The sequence below is a fragment of the Littorina saxatilis genome, linkage group LG1 (assembly GCF_037325665.1).
Source record: "Littorina saxatilis isolate snail1 linkage group LG1, US_GU_Lsax_2.0, whole genome shotgun sequence".
NCBI lineage: Eukaryota > Metazoa > Mollusca > Gastropoda > Littorinimorpha > Littorinidae > Littorina > Littorina saxatilis.
Window position 1 is genome coordinate 37095668 of NC_090245.1, and position 23414 is coordinate 37119081.

General features: G+C 42.3%; 1 protein-coding gene across 1 annotated transcript; it reads left to right on the forward strand.

The window, feature by feature from the left end:
- The first annotated feature begins 3919 nt into the window (after positions 1–3919).
- Positions 3920–22978, forward strand: LOC138968611 (serine/threonine-protein kinase PRP4 homolog). The gene is made up of 14 exons (XM_070341210.1): positions 3920–3982; positions 8048–8863; positions 10255–10737; positions 13792–13953; positions 15080–15164; positions 15509–15947; positions 16544–16641; positions 17073–17157; positions 17608–17755; positions 18326–18463; positions 18851–19004; positions 19822–19936; positions 20386–20624; positions 21134–22978. The coding sequence occupies exons 1-14, from the start codon at positions 3942–3944 to the stop codon at positions 21335–21337; spliced, it is 3207 nt and encodes a 1068-aa protein (XP_070197311.1). The 5' UTR covers positions 3920–3941; the 3' UTR covers positions 21338–22978.
- The last annotated feature ends 436 nt before the right edge of the window (positions 22979–23414 follow it).

A 23414-nucleotide genomic window follows, 5' to 3' on the forward strand; every position in this document is an offset into this window, starting at 1 on the left:
TCGCCTTTACCAACCAACAAAACAAGGCCATCGATCAAGAAAAGCGGCTGTCATCGGATAGTGCTTCGACTTTATGTAATATTAAGACATAATTCCGCGCGCGCAAACACACACACACACACACACACACACACACACACACACACACACACACACACACACACACACACACACACACATACACACTCCCAAACCAACAAATGAATCATCGTATTAACCATCAAGTTCACCATTATGCATGACTCGAACCCCATAATCACCTCGTATATTCAAGGCTATGCCGAGCGTGTGCCGCCGTTCCGCCAAGCGATTGCATGTTGGCTTGGTTGTCTTGATACTGTGTGGTTTGAAACGCGCGGAGGCAATTTTATTCCGATCCAGACGTTGCGGCGGTGCGCTACCACACAGTTTTGACTGCTTCATTTCTTTTCGAATTTTTGCACAATACAGACCGTTTTGAATGTTAAGTAATATTGTAAACCGCGGAGAGAACGGAAGAATTATGTGGTTTGCGCTATGAGGGGCTTTCATTGTCATCATCATCATTATTGGGCAAAGTGAAGAAGGGGAGAGTTATAGATAATAGAGTACTTGAATTCAGATTCGAATTCTGATAAAACATCCTCTCACTCAGTCTATATCTCTCCCTATCTCTCTTGCCAGCACAGGGGCCGGACCAACGGCCCAGTCAGATAGGAGAGAGAGAGAGACGGAGAGACTGAGAGGCTGAGAGAGAGGCTGAGTGTGTGTGTTTGCTGACTTGGTGCACCAACCTTCCATTATATTAAACCACATACATGACATGACTACTACCCTTGCCTTTCAAGTTCCTGCTGTCGCCAGATTGCTAATATCATAGTTCAGCCGTTTAGTTACGGCAGCTGTTCTGTTAGTATGATGTGATCAAAAGTATACAATCAAATGCGTTCGGTATCGTTGCCGGTCCGGGAATCCTTTGTCACTGTCGTCAGTGTAAGGGCCATGCATTATTCATTTGCTAGTACCCGGTATGCACGAAAATATCATAAATTTGCATATGATGTGACTGTCACGCTTTTTATGGAATTAATTCATTGACATTGATGACATTGATGACTGACGGACTATCGATCGCTATATTATGCTGAGACTGAGCCGCAGGCCGGCGAGTCATTGAACTATGATTTTTAAGTCAGAAAACACCATGCACTATCTCATAAAGTAATAATCATATTTGTCTTTCTCTCTTTAATTTTAAAAATGCATTTATTATTTTTTTTGAATTTTTTAAATATGTTTTGGTTAATTTGTGAATGCTATCCTGAACAAAAGCCAGATGACAGTATTTGCCGTTGACTGCCTTGGAAGGTGGCCGGGTAGGTAGCTCGAGTTCTGAGGAGGCAAGGTTTGCTCTTTACACCCCCGGTATAGGGGTGTGTATAGGTTTCGGTCGATGTGTTTGTTTGTTTGTTTGTGTGTTTGTGTGTTTGTGTTCGCATATAGATCTCAAGAATGAACGGACCGATCGTCACCAAACTTGGTGAACAGGTTCTATACATTCCTGAGACGGTCCTTACAAAAATTGGGACCAGTCAAACACACGGTTAGGGAGTTATTGGTGGATTAAGATTCTACAAGGACTTATAGAGAAACATATTCATGGTCAAAGGGAAATAACCTTCTCAGTTGGTGGCAGTGAGAATGGGTGCAGTGAGAATGGTTATTTCCCTTTGACCAACGGGGGTGTTTTTCCTACCTCGAAGGAATTTCTTGTTTGTGTCGGTTGTGGCCCCTCTTTTCCTTCCTCCGAATCATTGATAGCCGCAGAGCGGTCATCTATTGGAATGCATTCGGAGAGGTGACATGTCTCGTTTTGTTACCGTTCTCACGAGATCTGTTACAGGTTTCTCTCTCTCTCTCTCTCTCTCTCTCTCTCTCTCTCTCTCTCTCTCTCTCTCTCTCTCTCTCTCTCTCTCTCTCTCTCTCTCTCTCTCTCTCTCTCTGTATGTCTTTGTCTGTGTCTCCCTCTGAGTCTCTCCGCTTCTGTCTTTCTATGTCTGTCTCTGTCTATGTATGTGTCTCTCTCTCTCGCTCTCGCTCTCGCTCTCTCTCTCTCTCTCATCCGACTCCTGGCACACAGGTCAAAGCAGAGGTTAACTTGAGTGTACGTGTACCTAGCAGGAGGGGGGTGATTCGGGTCAGAAGTGGGGGTAAAGCACTTTGGTCTTCAGTCTTTGGGTTATAGCTTTCAGTGGAGAAGATGCTAACATGAAATTGCACTATGCTCTACTATTTATTGTTCTTGTCTATCGGACACGAAGAAGGGAAGCTACAATCGCCCCAGGCCATACATACTCTTTGTTTCCTGAGCCTGGACCATTGAGACGGTTACCTCATAGATCTGTTCATTCTTCAGTTTGTCGGTGTCAAAAGTTATACCCCCATTCCACACAACCGTTCTTTGTCCCGTTCCCGTACCAACCAAGGAATGCTGCCACAACAATGGAACGCTGCGCAAACAGCCGTTTTTGGCATCTTTCAGCAGCGTCTGACCAAAGTGGCAGCCGTCCTTGGTCGGTAAGGGAACGGGACCTACTCGGAACGGATGTGCGGAATGCGGGTATGACAACTCAGTGTGTGAGAGCGCTACCGTTGCGTTACCATTGTTTTAAGTTCCTTTAACGATCCAAGCGTTCCGTTACCGATGGGTTGAGGTTCCATTACCGTTCATTCTGATCGGGAGGGGAACGGCTAAAAATGTGAACATGCAGCCCAAACTCAGCCGTCCCTACCGACCCTACCGTTCAAAGCAGTTCCGTTAACGATCAGTTACGTTCATTGCGGTTCTGTCCCGATCCCTCCCGTGCCCGCACCGTTCCTTGGTCGGTACGGGAACGGGACCTAGAACGGTTGTGTGGAAAGGGGGTATAAGACTCGACCACTTGGCTTATGGTGGAGACAGCTGGAAGATCTCTGGATATAATTGAAGAGGAGTAGTCTTCCTTTTAGAAAATGTGTACTCTGCCTTGCAGATTACAAATTTGTGCTGTCGTGGCTGGGTAAAGGGAGTGGACGGTAAGGGGGTGGGGGGTGGCGGTAAGCGAGGGGTAAGAGAGACGAAAGAGAAAACTGGACAGGGAAAAGTCACTGCCTGAAGTATTCAATAAAGCCACACACACACACACAAAAGAAATTACCACATATGCAGGTTTTTAATTCATATTTTTGCAAAGTATCTGCACAAGCATGTGTGCCTCTGTGAGCCTATGTTCGTGGCTGCTTTCATGGGGTGCCTGTATCCTCAGGAATTTGAGGATTTCTTTTATCTCTCTTTTTCTGACACCGTTGATTTAACGTCATTTTTACAGGACAGTTTTTTTCCTTTCAGTTATAAGTTGTAGTAGTTTGACCTCATTGTTTTAGGACAAGTAGAGCTCGTTCACCAGTTAGCAAAGACTCACTCAGTCCGTCAGTGTGCCTGAGTGTGTGTGATGGGGGGGGGGGGGGGGGGGGGGGGGCTCTCCACTGTGACCGGCCACCTGAGTGCAATGTACGGGCAGGTTTGCACTGGCCCAAGGGTGTCCGTTCATGAGAGGGACTGCTGTAACAGCAAAACTAGTGTGAAACATAAGTAATCAATTTATGCACTTGACTATATTCACAACAGGGACCTATCACTCTTCTTTGCATGTTTTTATGCCTACGGATTTTCAAATACTCTGCAACACATGTAACCCAAATTCAACATGAGCCCGTACAATACCGCTTCTTTTATGAAAGCATTGCTTCGGCCATGTTGATTTTAATCAACCAATTTTCTTGTTCTTTCTTTGTAAAACCCATAGCCTTCATCTCATTGAAAAGTCCAAGGGGAGCGACTCATTTTGTCCGAAGTCTACGAATCTTGAAATTAGTTTGTTCCCATTTGGAACAAGTTTCATTTCCGGTACGTCGAAAACAAAATGGCTGAAGTTTGGCCTGATTTGCCCGGCAGAATTGTCAGGTATCTGAGTTATTACAAACTGAACGCATTAGTTAAGAGATTTGTGAGTGTTCTGTTAGTTCGGTTTTAAGTATTTGGGGAAGAGATTTTAACGAACTTGCGCAGGATTGGCTAAATCGAAGTATCAGCTACCAAATGTCGCGTGGTCGTCAACGATGTCTCTACGTACTGCGTACGAGTATGACTGTAACTGTCTCATTTTGAGTAGATTTACAGTCATTGTATATATATATATCGCATCATGTGTGTACAGTCTTGTACTCGAAAAGATTGGCCATCACCACAAAGTGTATGTGAATGTGTGTGTGTGTGAGAGACAGTGAGAAATAGACTGTGACTGTGTGTATACATCATTACAATATATATGTATACATGTGTCATTGAGTGTGTACTTAGTGTGAGTAACCAGTGGTCAGTAGAGTAACTCTGATGCGATGTACTGGTATTATGGTGGACAATAGTTTAGTAGTATTAACATTAACCATAGATATTGACAGGGATTGGCTTGGGTTTTGTCCACAAGAGGTCCATTGACTGACTCAGCCATGAATCAATCACTCATTTTGCAAACTAATCAGTCAAGAAGAAAAAATCCTTCCGCCACGGGACTGCCGCAATTGTGCATTACGGCAGTGAAGAGAATCTTCTGAAAGTTGTTTACAATGTACACAGTGATCGCGCTAGGTATTTTTCAAACCGGTATGACGTCATGAGCTGGCTACAAGGCTCTCACGAAAATCGGTAAGCTTGCCAAGGCAACCAGTAAAAGACAAACAATGACTTACAATACATTAAATCAATGTCAGTGATATGCGGACGTTTTTTCCCCCCCCCCCCCCCCCCCCCCCCCCCCCCCCCCCCCCCCTCAAACTGAGCAATTGTCGCACAACTTGACAGTGACACACTCAGCAGCCTCTGTGAGAGAGAGAGAGAGAGAGAGAGAGAGAGACTTCCGAAATAAAATAGGAAAGCAAATAGTAATCACGCAACTGGAAGACTTACTCACTAGTTACTTACTGTTACAGTTTCACTTTCGCCTAGCCTTTGTTGTCAAAAAGTTTTCACGCGCAGAGCCAACAGCATTTCTATGACTTAGCGATTTTGAATGGTCTTCAAGAGAGGGATGTTGAAAATTTCGACAACCTCTTGTGTAACCATTTTTTTGACGTGTTTTTTTGCAGTCTTCACAAAACATGAGAAAGTTCTCCCCCTCCCCCTCTGTCCACAACCACAGAAACTCTTTGCACCATTTTTCCTGAAATCGTTTGACAGTGGAAGATGCCGATGTTGGTTTCTTTGCCGCCGCTTGAGACTCGGGCTCTGCAGATGTACTAGGCCGTGAAGTACTTTCACTTTCAGTTCCTTCATTCAAAGGCCTTTTCTCACCTCTTGGGGGTAGAAAAGACAGTAAAGATCGTTGCTTCTTCATCGCAATCGACTCGCCTCACAATAATCAACTGTATGTAGACAAAGATCTAAGCTGGTGTGAGTACGTGATTGCCCGGTATGATGCTATGTCGGCTATAGTTAGACGCCGTCCCTTATAACATAAACTGAAAGATTTTACGATGGACCGGGAACCGAAAGAAATGGCGCGAAAAGTATGATGTCTGATTTTTGACGTCATGTTTGACACCTTGACATCAAGTGTCATCAATGGAGACATAATCGCAACATTGTAGCGCTGTCACAACAAGCCATCCAAATCTCTCTCTCTCTCTCTCTCTCTCTCTCTCTCTCTCTCTCTCTCTCTCTCTCTCCCTCGTACTGACAAACGATTTTTGTAATTACTACTTTTTTTTTAACCGGTCAAACCAAATAACAATCGGTACGTCTGACCGACATCCACTTTTTTTTCCGGTATTGGCGAATCTTAACCGGTAAAATACCGGAAATTACCGGTAAACGCGATCCCTGATGTACAACTACATATAAGAGAAAAATTCAATTCAATTCTTCATTTTCTTGTTTATTTTCCAATGGTTTTACATGAAGGGGAATAAAAGGTCTGAGGACACAATAACAAACAGAAAAGTTATCAAAACAACTTGATGGACAGAAAAACCACTTTTTTTGATCAACTCCACAGACAATGTCTATCTTTCCTTTCTCACAGTCACACACTCACTAGATTGGCACATTGACTAGAATGGCGCTTCAGGGGTTACATTGGCACCTTGCACTGTAATAGTACATTTAACTTGACCAGAATGGCACTTTAGGATTAGATTGGCACATAATTTGATAAAAGTACATTTCAATTTGAGTGACAAGAAATCCGCATTGAAAATAAAGTCTGAGTATCTTCTTTCTTTCTCTCTCATTCACACACACCACCACCACTTGCTTCAATACTCAGGCATGGGAATTGTCCGCCGAACGGCGGATTTCCGCCGAAATTTTTGTTTGTTCCGCCGGAAAAGCAAAAGTGCCCGCCATAAAAATAAAGGGGGGAGGCACACAAAAAAAGCACCGGTTACTTTTGCCTTAGCGCAAAAGCCCGCGAAAACTGTCCGTACTTTGTTCACGCACTGCTACCGCCTGCCTCAGTAACTTGAACTTTGAGTGAAACAGCTCGCTGTTGATTCGCGGGCACGCGACAGCATTGAACGCAGTGTACCAGTGAAAATGTCGATCGCGCGTGTTGTAAAACATGGTCAAAGATTCGATGACACTGGATGCGCGAACAAATGGAAATGGGAGTGGGTGTCGGCTGTTGTGGAAGTGAATAGAGACAAACAGCGCGTCGGCACCCGTTTTAAAAAAATTGATGTCCGTGGTTCAGCATGGTGCATCGTCTGCAACACCTACTAACTGTTACTGGCATCTCCGCAGGAAGAAGCACATTGAAACGTGGTCTTCTCTGAAGGACAATCAACGTTTGCCAGGTGGGGTTTTTTCTGCTCAAGTAAGGCACAGGTGCTCCTGAATTGTTTGATTTTCCTTCGATTTTATACGGCAGAAGAAGAACAGATTTTGGCTCAAGTCAAGCGAAGAACACCGCTCTAGACTGATCTGAACTTTGCGCATCTGTTTCACTTTTTCTCCATTCGAATGTCACTGTGCCGATCGTATTCGTAATCTTCGAACTATATTTACCAAATTTAAGCAAGGGTTGGAGCTGGGCTGGTACGTACCCAAACCGCTAACCCACAAATTGAAGAAAAATCTATGCGTTGAGCCTTATTTTCTTCTTCTTTTTTTTTATACTTTTTTTTTAAAACTCCTTGTAAGAGATCATGGGAAAGTAACTTAAGTAGGCAATTCTTATTGGTGAGCCTTTGTAACTTTTATGTTTGAAAGTAAACCAGATTGTGTTACAAGTTACATTTTCCTGTTTGTCTCAACAGATCAATTTTTAACAAATTTCAACCATATAATACATACATGTATTTTTTTTTCTTCAAAAAATCAAAAATTGGTACTAAAAACTCTGATTCTAAAAACAGAATTTAATGGCAAACTTGGAGCTCAGATGACACCAGATTGCACCATCTGGGTTCTTTGGAGAAAAAAATTTCAGGGGGGGCATGCCCCCGGACCCCCCTAGTAAGGCTAGGCGCTTCGCGGCGTCGACTTGACGCTTCGCGTCTTCAGTTAAAAATGTTCCGCCTTTTTTACAATTTTCAATTCCCATGCCTGATACTGTAAAAGCAGCATGGTGCCTTGGCTTGTTGTGAATGATGTGGTGGGAGATATTTACTGACGAATTATTAATTTTCAACTGTGAGCAGGCTGAGGCATAGCAGACTGTGAAAGAGATTTCAGTTTGAGAAAGAAGAAGAGCATGGACCTTCCCGAGATTTCTGTTTGATGACTCTGTTTTTGGAGTTTTGCCACAGATACAGAGCTGACTGACCACTGCACATGTCTATCGGTCAATTGACGGATTGAGACCCATGTGTGTCGGTCTTTTCTGAATTTAACATGGCAAAAGACTGATGACCGACGCCCAAGCCAATCCCTGTATTGATAGTATTGGTTGATCACTTGATGTGAAAAAATGTCTGTGAGTGTGACTGTTACTCACTGACTGTGTTGTTCATTGTACAATTTCATTTTCAGTATCCCTGATTCTGATGACAGTGAGTCTGGATCAGTCAAGAAGGACAAGAAGAAGCACAAGCACCGACATAAACACAAGCACAAGCACTCCAGTGTCGGCAGAAGCAGTAAGGATAGATCTCACAAGCACAAGAAGAAGAAGCACCACAAAAGAGGTCTCTCAGACAACGAGGAAGAGTCTTCCACAGCAAAACGGGCAAAAACAACAGAAGAGGAGGAGCTCGACAGACTTGAGGCAGCCAGAGCGGAACTCAGGGCAGAGCTTAATGGCGGCAGGACTGATGGTTCAGCTCTCAAGGCGATCAACTTAATCGCAGAGGGTTACGGTTCAGAATCAGAAGAAGAAGGTGAAATCGACCATGACATGCACCAGGACCAGCTGAGGAGAGCTCGCGAAATCTTGGAAGGTATCAAAAAGAGTCTTCCTTCACAAGTTGTGGGGAAAAAGGGCAGTAAGGCAAAAAGCAGCAGTAGTTTCGAAAAGCACAGAGACGATGACAGTGAGAATTCCAGGGGGGAGGTTATAGACGTGGAGGATGAGTTTGATGCCAGAAATTACAGGACAGTAGTGTTAACAGAGAGAGAAACAGTGAATGATGAGTCAGTAGAGCTTGAAGAGAACTCTAATGCCGCTCCAGAGAGAGACAACAGCTCTGACAATGACATTGAAATTATTGAAGAGCTGACTGAAGGGCCAAGACCAGATGTGGAAATTGTGTCTCATTCTAAGGCAAGGCCGGAGAGGAGTGAGCCAGCCCGGGACGGTGACAGAAAACGCAGGAAGGCTGAGCGGCGTGACCAGAAAAGTCCCAGCAGGTTTGTGTGAAAGAAGGAAATATGGATAATTAAATAAGGAGCTGTCACGTTTATAGAGATTATTGATCAACAGCCTTCTTTAACCCCTTGACTGCCTTAGGACGGGTATACCCGTCCTGCACTTGTGCATTATTTCCATGATTAGATACTAAAAACAGATTCTTGGTTGAATTTCCTTTAAAAATAACATAGGTTTTACTTTCCTACCTACTACCAGTTTGGAGCTAGAATTTTTTGTGAATTATTACACCCCGAACTCCAATATTCCCTGGCAGTCAGGAAGTTTTGATTGGCAGCGAAAGGGTTAATGTTGATTTTTTATGAAAATTGGTTTTAAGCAAACTGTCGGAGAACATGATTCATAGAAAAAAGATAAGTCATATTTTTTTACAGAGGCTGATCATCATAATTTGTGTTTAGGGTCTGAGCCATAGGAGATTAGTTCTCTTACAATAGCATGATCTGCTTGGAATTGGATGATCTATAACTGTTTGGGTTTGATGTTGTTTTTGTTTTGTTTTTTGACTCACCTGAGTAATAGGTGAGTCTTAGTACTGAGCAGTGTCTGTCTGTATGGACAGCAGAGGCGGTGTAGCGCAACCAGGTTTCTCATTAAACTAGCTTTCTCATTCGGCCTTGTTGAATTTGTATAAACTCCACACTGAATAGCCCCCCTACCTTCAAATATCATAGTAAACTTTATAGTAATAGTACTGATGATAGACTTTTGGTACGTTCATGGGGTCAAATTCGTTCAACACAAAAAAATGTATTTAAACTTAGACATTTGCTTCATCGTAAAACCCTTCTCATTCAAGGGACGTAACCACTCGGTGCACATTTTCGAATGGAATTATATTTTTGGGTTAAATCTATTGAATTTCACCACAAATTTTCTTCATTTGCAAGCATCTTTGTTTCTGGCGACAAGGCCAACAAAATTAGGGTCAGTAGATCGGTTCCTTCTCTTTTTTAATTAAATTCTTCTTTTTTTTTACACTGGCATATGTGGCTTTTTATTGGCCAGAAATCTTGCTGGCTGTGTACACTGGATGTTGGAGAAGAGTAACTTTCCTGCAAAATTGAGTTTTACGATTTTATTTTTTGAATTGTAAACTAAAAGTTCTAGGGGTAAGAAAATAATAGGATTGGTCGTGGAATTGGAAACATTAAAAGAAATTCTTGCCTTTATCAATATCATGAAGAAAAGTATCGACTCCAAATGAACACACTTTTCTGCCATGCTCCTTCACCATGGTGTCTAACTGTGTGCAGTAGATTTGTGGCTTTTCCTCAAAGGGTCAAGTAATGTTTTTGCTGTGGTGTTTTTGTTATTTAATCAGCGATCTTTATAAACAAAGTATTTGAAGTGTAACTCCTTTTCTCAACAGGAAAGAGAAATCTTCACGAAAAGACAAGCCAGAGAGACTCAGCTCCAAGGCAGAAAGGCCGCCTCGTTCACGCTCTTCCAACAAAGATGACGCACAGCCCATCAGGGAGAGACCTCACCGAGACCAGGCTATTGAACACAGACGCTCCGGGTCGGTGCGAAACAGAGACCAGTCACCGCCTATGAACCTTGCAAATGAACAAAGGGAAAAAAATGCTCTTGAACATGGCAATGACAGAGACAAGTTTGGTCGTAATGGTGGTGACAGTGGTGGTGGTCGTGGCGGTGGACGAGGTGGCGGTCGTGGGGGCTTCAATCGTAATCGTGGGCCAGAAGGTGGAAGAGATCCTGGTCGAGAGCAGCGGGATAGGGATCGACGAGATCGGGATCGACCTGGCCAATTCTCTCCTGCTAGAAATCGTTTTAATGCAGGACCGGATTCTGCGGACCGGTATAGGCGTCGACCACCAAGTCCTTTTAGGGGGTAAGTTCAACCTGCTTCTCTGTTTCTGACTCTATTTCTAACTTTATTATCAAGTCTGTTTCTAGAGTGCCGTGTTTCCACTTTTGTCTCAACATACACTGCTCAAAATAAGTCAAGGACCAAAAATCCAAACACAAATTACGCAAAAACCGATCAACCAAAAACATGGAACTTGTAATATGTTTGGTCAAATCATTCAACAACAATCATGACAAAGTGCATTGAATTCCATTCATAAACAATTGAGTTACTGTCTCTTAAGTGAAGGGGGGGGTCAAAATCAAAAGTCGCAAGTCTTTGCAGATTGTCAATTCCAATGTTTCACCGGTTCCCAAAGTTCAATAATGGGTATAACCCCCACGATTCTGGCGGCACTCGTTGCAGCGACCCCTCATTGAGTGGACAATGTTTGCCAGATCAGCCTGGGGAATGGCCTGCCACTCTTGCTGAAAAAGAATGAGCAGCTGTTGGAGGTTTGCAGGTGGAGCATGATTCTCGCGAACACGACGGCCCATCATGTCCCACGCATGCTCGATAGGGTTCATGTCAAGACTGTTGGCTGGCCAATCCATCCTGTTGATCTGTACCTGCTGCATCAAGGCGTCCACAAGCCGTGCTCGATGTGGGGGAGCATTATCGTCATGTAGCACTGCATGGGGCCCAATCTGACGCAGCATGGGCAGGACTTGGGGCCTGAGGATCTGGTCCCTGTAGACAAGGGCATTCAAGTTGCCCCGTACATGGTACAGTGGGGTCCTGTGGTGCTCGCTGATCCCAGCCCACACCATCACTGACCCTCCCCGGTAGGCTCTTCTCTCCCTCACGCATGCAGGGACCATGCGTTCTCCTGGACGCCTCCAGACCCTGGTCCTACCATCATCATGCTCCAGACTGAATCGAGATTCATCGGAAAACAGTACCTGGGCCCACTGCTGTCGATTCCATCTCAAATGGCGGGTGGACCAGGCCAGTCTTGCCATCATGTGACGTGGCGTCAGTAAAATGCGGCCAAGTTGACGCCTTGCGTGCAGCGTCTGGTCATGCAGGCGGTTGCGGAAGGTCTGCTCGTTGATGTCAGTGTTGGTTGCCACCCCAAGCCTTCGTCTGACGGTGCTGGCAGTGGTCGTCCTGGTCTGCAACGCCTGGCGTGTGATGTAGCGGTCTTGACGTTGTGTGGTGCTTCGAGGGCGCCCAGACCGGGGTCTGGTTTCCACACTTCCAGTGGCCAGAAAGCGCTGCCGCAGCCTCACGATGATGGAATGGGAGCAGCCAAGTCTTGCAGCAATCTCTTGGAGCCGGATACCCTCTTGAACCCAGGCTAGAGCTCGTCCGCGGTCGACAAGGTTCAGATGAAATCTTGGGGGGATGGTTGTTTGGTGGCCTGCTGTGATTTTGCCTAGGCTTATAAAGCATTTCTGGTGACGACAGTTCACTCTCAGAGGACCAATGGTTCACGTGAAAAAGATTGATTGGGGCAAAATCACCTGTGCTGAGCTCTGCAGGAGGGTTACTTTCACGCGCGTTTTTCGCAATATTGCGGATTCTTTGCTCGCCTGCACAGAAATACAGGCAAAGTCTGAGTACCGGTTTTTGCTGTCACAGCAAAGGCAGGGAAGCTGTCAAGACAACCACAAAGCGTAGAGGGTCATTGTCGCCGATTTGTGTGATTTTTGCACAATCAACGTTGGGATCGAAAAATGGCTTTTGGTCCTTAACTTTTTTTGGGCAGTGTAGGTTTATTTCAAATTCAAGGTACTCTGCATGTCTTAACTGAATGCTTTCCTCTTAACTGCAAGGCTTTATTTTTTTCCTGTCTGTTCCAGTACTTCCATTAAGGCACAAAAAATAAAATGTTGGTTTTGGATGACAAGGGCCAAAAAAAATTAGCTGCGGCAGGTTGTTTACCTTTTAAAAAAAAAATCTTTTTATGATTCAAGTTTTTTTATTTGCACAGGAGTATGCGGCTTTTTTCTAACCAAAACTGATGTTGTTGTTTGTCAAGCTCAATGTGTTTTATTCTGATGGCAACCATTACTTTCCTGTTTGTTTGTTTGTTTGTTTGTTTGCTAAACGCCCAGTCCACCACGAAGGGTGATATCAGGGCGGTGCTGCTTTGACATTTAACGTGTGCCACACACAAGACAGAAGTCGCAGCACAGGCTTCATGTCTCACCCAGTCACATTATTCTGACACCGGACCAACCAGTCCTAGCACTAACCCCATAATGCCAGATGCCAGGCGGAGCAGCCACTAGATTGCCAATTTTAAAGTCTTAGGTATGACCCGGCCGGGGTTCGAACCCACGACCTCCCACTCACTGGGCGGACGCCTTACCACTAGGCCACCGTGTTGCGGTTACTTTCCTGTTACTGTTAGTACTTTGGTAAGATTAACCCTCTGGGTACTGTTCAGTGCAGAAAGACCTAGGCACTGTTAAATCAAAACCTTTTTTATTTCCATTTCTCTAGAGGACATTTCAGACTTCAGTATTAATGTTTTTGTAACGTTTCTGTTGTGGCAAACCCTGTGTATCAGGGGTTTTGGGTGCAACTCTTGTGTGTCCTGGACGCATCCATTTTTTTACCGGCATCAGTATTGGTGTTAACCGGAAATTACCGGTATTTTACCGGTTGAAACGAAAAAATACCGGAACAAAATTGGCTGCCGGTATGACCTACCAGTTGATTTTAGAACTACCGGGTTTTTTTTGCCGGTAAAACAACAAAAAAACAGTACTCTGAGTTGGATTCTTACTGGTTTCAATGACCAGCCTACCGTTTTTTTCTGGACTGTTTGCATTATAAAAGTTTGCGTACCGGATTGAAAAAATACTAGCGCCATCACTGGGCATGTTGGGTACATCAAAGAACATTTTCTGTTTTAATGTATGCATTTTAACGGACAATAATGTGTTTTTTTTATTGTTATTATATTGTCATTGCACAAGTGGAGTCCAGTTGCCACCAATTTACCAACAGTGCGCTGTAATTTCTACAGTGAAGAGTGGCTAAACATGTTTTTGAGACACTGCATTTTTTCATTATGTTATACAGCAGGGACCTAGGAGACCGAGACAGACATAGAGATTGGGACAGGGATCGAGACCGGGACCGAGATCGCAGACGCCGGTCATCCAGAGATAGGTCAGGAGACAAGTTCAAGGGCAGCTTATCAGAGGGCATGGCTGTTGCTCGACAGGAATCCTCAGAAGAAGAGTAAGTGGTTGTTGTTGTTTTATACAGTGGAATCCCCTTTAAAACCTGATACATAAAAAATCCTGAGAAAATCAGGTCTTAGAAAAGAGGGGAGATTAATCTAAAAACATTATGAACAGATAATCGGAAAAAATAGGGTCTTAAATTCCGAAAAGGGGTTCCACTGTAAATGGTTGCCGTCTGCTATTCAAGTCTGTTGAGATATAGAGAATACTACATGGCTTGCTGTGTCGTACCAGATTTACACGAGTTGTTTTTTTAAATATTGAACAGCTCTCTGCAGTAATGACATGAAGTTTGTCTTATGCCAGTGTTGGCACTGCTGTTTTTTGACTCACATGCGAAGCAAAAGTGAGTCTATGTACTCACCCGAGTCGTCCGTCCGTCCGTCCGTCCGGACGTCCGGACGTCCGTCCGTCCGTCCGTCCGTCCGTCCGTCCGGAAAACTTTAACGTTGGATATTTCTTGGACACTATTCAGTCTATCAGTACCAAATTTGGCAAGATGGTGTATGATGACAAGGCCCCAAAAAACATACATAGCATCTTGACCTTGTTTCAAGGTCAAGGTCGCAGGGGCCATAAATGTTGCCTAAAAAACAGCTATTTTTCACATTTTTCCCATTTTCTCTGAAGTTTTTGAGATTCAATACCTCACCTATATATGATATATAGGGCAAAGTAAGCCCCATCTTTTGATACCAGTTTGGTTTACCTTGCTTCAAGGTCAAGGTCACAGGAGCTCTTCAAAGTTGGATTGTATACATATTTTGAAGTGACCTTGACCCTGAACTATGGAAGATAACTGTTTCAAACTTAAAAATTATGTGGGGCACATGTTATGCTTTCATCATGAGACACATTTGGTCACATATGATCAAGGTCAAGGTCACTTTGACCCTTATGAAATGTGACCAAAATAAGGTAGTGAACCACTAAAAGTGACCATATCTCATGGTAGAAAGAGCCAATAAGCACCATTGTACTTCCTATGTCTTGAATTAACAGCTTTGTGTTGCATGACCTTGGATGACCTTGACCTTGGGTCAAGGTCACATGTATTTTGGTAGGAAAAATGTGTAAAGCATGTGAGTCGTATGGGCTTTGCCCTTCTTGTTTATTGACAGGTTAGACATCGAAGTTCCAGACGAAGAGGAAGATGAAGATGCCATCATTGAGAAGCGCAGGCGAGAAAGAGAGGCCCTTTTGCAGGTAAAACCATTTGTAATTGTCCAGGAAAAGATGTAAAGAGCTTGTCATCCTGAAGAAAATTGTCGCTTAGCATTAATACTAGATGTTAAGAAAACATTTGTTTTCTTTTTACACCTTAAACTGTTTTAAATGACTAACAAATTGCAGCTTGTTGTTTTGCTAAATTTGCTGGGGCAGCTTTTTTTTGAAGATGCAAATATTTTTCTTTGGGCGACTTAAGCCTTTTCAACGAATTGTTCTAAAATGTTGGAATGTTACTGTGAATTGTTGCACAAACATAAGTATTTTGTTTCTTTCCATTACCTCTTCATATATATTTTTTGATTGTTTTTGTGCCATTGCAGAAATTGAAAACAGAGCCACCCAAATCAAACGCCGCCCCAGTCACACTTACAGAAGAAGATGAACAGCTGTATGAAGTCACTCCAGACTTCAATCCACATTCTCAGGTCTCACAATCAAAAGACGGTTCAGAAACGGGAGACAGTCACCGAATGGAGGATGAATCCAGTATGCAGAGCGCCCCTGACTACGCTGACCAGGACCGGAGACAGGAGACGGAAAGAAGCATTGATGGTGAACCTTACAGCAGGGAAGAATCACGGAGGAGCCGTTCCAGAACTTACGATAGTGATAGTGACAGCAGTACTTCCTCAGATGACAGTGACGCCATCGCCGACAGGGAGGCTGTTCGTCAGATGGAGGAAAATTCTGTTGACTTTGAACTGTCTGTGAATGAAAAGCGCATGCAGTCCATGAAAGAAGCGGCCAAGAAAAATTCTGGTGAGTTAAGAATTGTTGATTTCCCTTCTTACTGGTATGGGCATGATTGTGTGTACACCAACACATGCATGCACCCACACACACCCATCCAAACATCTGTACAAACCTTAAGTTGCCCCTGGTACTTCACTCCTTTTTATTGTGTGGACATTTGGAATACAGTCAGCATAAACTTTTTATTTGTTTAGCAGACCACCGTATCAGTATGATTTGTCTTGAAAGTGTTGTCTGTGTGTTGAAGACGTCGTGCCATAGGCTTTGCTGCCATGCTGACGGCAGATGGTACTGTTAGGGTGATACATCAACTTATTTGGCAGAAGCATCCATATCTTTGTTTTTGATCCTAAAGCTTTTTGCAAGAAGAATACTTGGAAACTGTGAGTACAGTGTAGTTTGATTCATAATTACATGTCCGTGTGTGTGTTTTTGTATGTGTTTTTATAGTATAAAATTAAAAATGTGTGCCGGCTTTTTGTTCACCTTGGCTCTTTGTGCACTTTCTGGAGACAAATTTCTCCCTTTTTTAACAGTAATAGATCTGGGTACATTTGTACTAAGACTAAGAGCCTTGGTTTTCTTTCTTTTCTTTGTTACAGAAAAGAAAACGGAAGAAACAAGTGCTGAGCAGAAGAAGAAGAAAGGAATGGATATATTTGCTGACGATGATGACATGTTTTCTGAGAACTATAGCCATGTGAGTATGATGATTTGACAAACTGGAAAAACTAGATTCTGTCTATAGATCTGTTGATAGCTTTAAGTTTAATGCAGTTTATGTTAATAAAATTGGCAGAGCTTGTTGAAATCTTCCTTGATTTCCTAAAAACAAAAACATGCCAGATTCCAGGTACCTTATCTCCTTCACTCAAAGGTATTCCCAAAATGCACAAAATTAAATAGATTTGGCTCTAACTTTCTTTAAAAATAAATTGGGGGGGGGGGGGGGGGGTATCTACTTGGCTTCTCACTTTGATAGTCCGTACACACAAATTTCCTCCTTTATCATCTTCTACCATTTCACGCCGTGGAAGGGGGCTTTTCACTGTATTTATGTTTAAACGTAGTGTACCTTGCCATAGGTAAGATTTTTCTTTCACTGAGACTGAGTGTGTCTGCATGTTACAGAGCCCAGGTCTAAAGCGAGTGATGACTGGAGTGACGGAGAATCCTAACCTTACTGACAACTGGGACGATGCGGAGGGCTACTACCGTACGTATCATGCAAACTTACTTGTATAGATTGGTTAATGTCTTTTATTTTGCCTCCAGTATTACTAACCACTCTAATTGAGAACACACTTTACAACTCTTCATTATCAGTTGGTTCCTTGTGAAGGTTGTGTAGGGCACTGGTACCAAGATACTGCGCTAGTGCTAAATTATAACGGAACTACTGCACCCAACAGGTTGGCATGTGTGTGAGTATGACTGTGTGTGGGTGTGGGTGTGTGTGTGAGAGAGTAAGAGAGAGAGAGAGAGAGAGAGAGAGAGAGAGAGAGAGAGAGAGAGAGAGAGAGAGAGAGAGAGAGAGAGAGAGAGAGAGAGAGAGAGAGAGAGAGAGAGAGAAAACAGGAGAGAAAGAAAGAAAACAGGAGAGAATGAGAGAGAGACTATTTTTTTCAGAGCAGCACGTCTGATAACATTTTGAAACTGTCAACAGGTGTGAGAATTGGAGAGTTGCTGGAAAAGCGTTACACTGTGTATGGCTACACTGGGCAAGGTGTATTCAGCAACGTGGTACGGGCCAGAGATGCTGCTCGTGGCGGCCATGATGTGGCCATCAAGATCATTCGCAACAACGAGATGATGTAAGTTTTTCTTTTCTATAACAATGTTTACAGTACCAGTAATGCCCATACCCACCCCACCCTCCCTTTTTAGGATCTCCAAACATCTGGAAAATTCAGGTCTGTTAAGTATAGTACAGAGAGAGGTACGGAGAAGAATCTACAAAAATAAAAAATAAAAAATATTTAAATAAAAAAATAAAAAATATTTAAATTAAAAAAACACCCCAAGGTCTAAAAAGAGGGGAAGTCTGAACTCAGGGAGTGTAACAAAGGTTGAAAGAGGGGGTTCCCCTAGTGTTAAAGCTGCTGATTTGTACCAGTCCAGTGTGCACGGAAGAGATAGGAGAACAAAGTATCTGAAACATGGCAAGGCTACTTTCATAAGGGGATCCTAAAATTAAGCGGAAGCACCAAGTTATGTATACCTGAAAAAAAATGTTGCAAAGTCAGGAAGAACTTATTGTAAAGCAAAGAATTTAATTGCTTACTTCAAATGCACTTAATGAATAAGGTTGAAAGGGAAGAGCGGGTAAAAGATAATATTTTGTAATGAGCAAAGTCTACATGATTTGTTGGATGTGTTTGCAGGCACAAGACAGGTTTGAAGGAGTTGGAGTTTCTACGGAAACTGAATGATGCCGATCCTGATGACAGATTCCATACACTGCGGCTGTACCGCCACTTTTTCCACAAGAACCATCTCTGTCTGGTGTTTGAGTCACTAAAGTACGGAACTATAGTTTCAAGCAAATGCGATATAATGTGAATAGTAAATATATTGTTTACATGCAGATTGTTTTCATTTATGGGTGGAGTGAATGAATGGGATGGAAGGAAGTTTGGTTAGTGTTTTAAGTTGTGGTCATGCATGTATGATTATCATAGTACAGTGGATCCTAGTTCAAAGACATGGGAATAACACTGTTTAGAAGAGGAGAAAATTGAAGGTTCTCAATTTAAAACAGGCAGAGAAATGTTGCAAGTAAGGTACATTTACGACTGACAATCATGAGATGAGGGGGCATACCAATAAAGCTTGCGTCTTAAACTTTGGTTTTTCAGTGGTGTTTAGTCTATTTCTTGTGTTATTATCTATGAATTTTTCTCCCACAGCATGAATCTTCGAGAAGTACTGAAAAAATATGGCAAGGACATCGGCCTTCACATCAAGGCAGTACGTTCGTACACACAGCAGCTGATGTTGGCGCTGAAACTGATGAAACGCTGCAGCATTCTTCACGCTGATGTCAAGCCTGACAATATTCTGGTGAGTAAATGTGACTTACTTAATCGTAAGAAATTAGATTTTTTTCAGTTACTTGTAATTTTTGACTCACCTGAGTAATTGGTGAGTATTAGGATTCAAATGTGTCCGGTTGTATGGCCAGCCGTCCATCTGCTGTCCGTGAACAAAAAACTTTACGTTGAGGTTATCTCGGATGTTTTCCAAGCTAGCCCTCTGAAACTTTGCACACTTTTAGGGTTTGATGATCTCACGAAGTTCGGTTGACCCTCGTCAAATTTTGGGGTCACAGCGGGGTCATGTTTGTATGTTGTTCTCTCTGTTAAAACAAGATTTATTTACAAGAGTTTACCTCAGTCTGAGCATCTGCTGTAACCTTTACAAAAGGGTTGTGAAACTTTACTCACATTATAAGAAGCAATGTATCGATTGAACATTGGATTTCCCTTCTGTGAACGTAAAACTTATATTTAGACGGCTGGCCAAGACTACAAAGTGTGTGTTTGTGTGCGTTCAATTGTAAAAAATCAACAGAATCTAACTCAAATGTATCGATACATAAAATGTTATTTGCATTTTTGACCAATATATGACATTTCACACAGATCTTGACATCCTGATTCATTGTTCAGCTCAACCGCTAGTGTGGTCTTGCAAAACAATGACTGTCTCGATCCGTATCAAGTGTCATGTGTTGGTCAAAAATGCAAATAGCGTTTAATATTATGACTGATATATAGGTATGAGAGTTGTGTAGTCCCCTTTTCTGGTGTGTTTCTTTTCCAGTCAAAGGATGTAGTTTTTGATGCAGCCTTTCATTGGTATTTTAATGGTTGTGCAGGTGAATGAGTCCAAGCTTATGCTGAAACTCTGTGATTTTGGCTCAGCGTCACATGTCTCGGAGAATGACATCACACCTTACCTTGTCAGTCGATTCTACAGAGCTCCGGAGATCAGTAAGTTAAAGTATACACATAGCATGTGCTTATCAATTTTGTATAGACCTGGAAGTTCTCTCTATGACGCTTTCTTTTTTCCTCCCTCACTTTTATTCCACTCTCTGTACTTTTAAGACTTTGTATGTGCATGTGTGTGTTTGAGATTTACGTTCTTTATTCAGTTTTCCAAGCTGCATAAAACATTAGTAGATAATGTACTGCTGAAAATAAAGCTGTGTGCAGTAGAATATCTCCAGAACAAATTCTGAAATAATCTTGTTGTTACATCAAAGTTCAAGCTACCTATAATGACAATCAACCAAACTTGTTCTGAAATAATCTTTTTGTTGCATCAACGTCCAAGCTACCGATAATGACAATCAACCAAACTTGTTCTGAAATAATCTTTTTGTTGCATAAAAGTTCAAGCTACCAATAATGACAATCAACCAAACTGTTCCTTTCAGTCATCGGCATGGGGTATGACCATGCCTGTGACCTGTGGTCCGTGGGGTGCACCATCTACGAGCTGTACACGGGTCGAATCCTGTTCCCTGGGCAGTCCAACAACGACATGTTGAAGCTCATGATGGACCTCAAGGGGAAGATGCCCAACAAGATGATCCGCAAGGGCATGTTCAAGGACCAGCATTTTGACTCGGCCTATAACTTCATGTACCATGAGGTGGACAAGGTCACTCAGAGGGTCAGTATTTTACATTCTGGTTTGTGGGGTGTGTTTGTGTTTGTGTGCATGCTGTCTATGTTGGTGTTTGTTAGGTGTGTGTGTGTGTGTGTGTGTGTGTGTGTGTGTGTGTGTGTGTGTGAGTGTGTGTGTGTGTGTATGTGCGTGTGTGTGTGTGTGTGCGAGAGAGGGGGTAACGTTTTTGCTGCATTGATGTTTGTGTTTGTCTGTTGCTTTGTGTATGTGTATTTTTTTTCATTTGCGTGTCTGCTCTCTCTGTCGGTCTGTTTGTATCTCTGTTTGTGGAAGAAAATGAATTATATTGTTGATCAAAGAGGTATACCTGATGACATAGTCTTACCTTTATTGTGTTATTGTCTTGCATGCAGGTTGCTGCATGAGTAAAAGCTTGCTAAGATTTTTCTTGGTAGTTGGTAAATAGTAAATAATGTTAAGCCCATAAAAAATTATTAGCTAACCAATTTCCATTGACTGATGTCTCACTGTCTGATTTTGCTGACTTGCTGCAGGAAAAGGTAACAGTTCTGAGCAGCCTTCACCCCAGCAAAGATCTTCTGGCGGATCTGATCGGTTACCAACGGTTACCAGAGGACCAGCTGCGAAAGGTGACACAGCTCAAAGACCTCCTGGACAAAATCCTGATGCTGGATCCATCCAAACGTCTCAGCATCAGCCAGGCCCTTAGTCATCCCTTCCTGCAGGAAAAGATATAAACAATGAAGACACTGCATAGTTGTGTTAGTATCATAGTGCTGAGCCGCGGTGTATTGACTGATTTTAGTGTGCTTTAAAACAGGGCTTGTTTTGGTGGTGTTCAGATGTGTATTTTATGTGGCAAGGAGCATTTACTGAAGTATGTGAGAAAAATGACTGCAGGCATGGATGAGAGAAAAGAAACACCTGACACAGTATATGTTAAAAGCAGTATAGATTTAATACTTTAGTGTTTGTTTTCTTAACTTGGCTGACTGGAGGAAAGTTCCAGAGCACATATCTTCAAAAGAATATGTTGTAAATGTTGCTCATAGAGACACACGAAACGTGCTGCCTTGTGCACTTATTTTTTTTAAGTTGAAGGTGAAACTTTTTCATTGGAAACTGTTGTTTGTTTATTTGTTTAGCTTTGTGTTTTTGTTTTTTGTTGTTTGTTTTGTTTCTCTGATTTTACATATTTGCTTGACACGACAAATTGTTCAGATCTCGTGTATATGAGTGGATGTGTGGTGTTTCATTTATTGCTTGTTTGTTTGCTTGTGTTTACGATGAAAACTCCTTAGGTTGCCTGACATTATTCTTCAGGTTAACTGCTTTGTATGAGAGGTTTTATGTATTCAGGTTTTCAGTGTTTAGAAGCTGTTCACATGCCTGCAGTTTAAATAAACTTAACATATTCTGTGAATATGATCTTAATTACTTATTTGGTTCTATTAGAACCTAATAAAAAAATTGCTTTGATGGATCTTTGAACATATGAAGTGACTGTTCTGTGTATTCTGCTGAGATGAGAAAGTGCTGTAGAAGTGTCAATGTATGAAATATACCTGATCCTGCACATGAAATTTGGTTTAGTAAAGGTTAAATGAAGGGCATATATGCTGTAAACCAGGGTTTATATGGTCGACAGGTATCATGGATGTTCATAGATTTTCTTTTAAAAGGAGAGTTTCTTGACTTAACTTTTAAGAATTTTGACTTCATACCTGGGCTTTATGCTTGCATTAGGGAGGGGGGGGGGGGGGTGTGTCGGTCAGGGGGGTTCAGAGACCTTGTACTCAGCGATTTCTGCAGCAAAGTCCACTACCTCCTGTTGATATCAATATCAAAATGGCCTTGGCACACTTCTGACAGGGACCAAACTGGCCCATGGGATGGGTTTGCCATAAAATTAGAACTACCTGTACCAGACGATCTTTTCAATGGAATGTATTATAATGCTTCGTTTTGGTACTTTGCTTGATTTGCTTGAGAGAGAAACATGCGATATATTTATCATATTTATATGTGTCCGGAAAAAGAATGCATTAACAGTCTGGTTTGTGCTGAAAAAGTGTGTGGACTGTTTGAACTTATCGCAAAAGTGTGTATGATGAACATGTATGGATGTATATATATGTGGGTGAGTGAGTGCATTTAGAGAAAGTAATGACCTGATTTTTTAGCTTTAAGTTGAATTATAGGATTGTTGTGTACTTTATTTTCATTTAGAGTATAAATGTGGTGTACAGACTATGTTGTGGTGATGATATTGTTTTATAAGCAAGATGACTCTCAGAGCCCCCATACATGTTTTTAGAAAATGTGTTCATGTCAGGACTACTTGTTCTGAAAAAAATAAACTACAGTTAAATAAAATCCTTTTGGCTTTTTGAAAAAATGTGCAATTCTTCGACTGCATAATAAGTTTGAGTTTTTATGTATTATGGATACTCTTTATATCTGTTTCTCTCATAACTTGTTGTCAGTACTTTCATGAACATCTGTGTGCTTGCCAGTCTTCTTTTCTGTCAGTTCTCACCCAGATTGACTGTGTGTGTGTGTGTGTGTGTGTGTGTGTGTGTGTGTGTGTGTGTGTGTGACCTATTCCTATTCAGTGCTTGTGTGGAGTCGAGTGTGACCTCTTTCTCTTCATGGCCCAAACTGTAGTGCATTTTCCATTTTGTACGTTATTTGCACATGCATGTCAGGTAAGGGAATCAACTGCACATGAAGACTATACTTCTAGAAGACAACAGAAGAAATGATGAAAACCAACAGAATGTCAAATGAAACATAAACTTACAAACTCGAATA

Excerpts from the sequence above, each read along its gene's own strand:
- LOC138968611 (XM_070341210.1), top strand. The coding sequence starts at position 3,942 with ATGGCTGAAGTTTGGCCTGATTTGCCCGGCAGAATTGTCAG. Across the intron at positions 3,983-8,047 it reads TTGCCCGGCAGAATTGTCAG|TATCCCTGATTCTGATGACA; the intron begins GTATCTGAGTTA and ends TTTCATTTTCAG. Across the intron at positions 20,625-21,133 it reads TGGACAAGGTCACTCAGAGG|GAAAAGGTAACAGTTCTGAG; the intron begins GTCAGTATTTTA and ends GACTTGCTGCAG.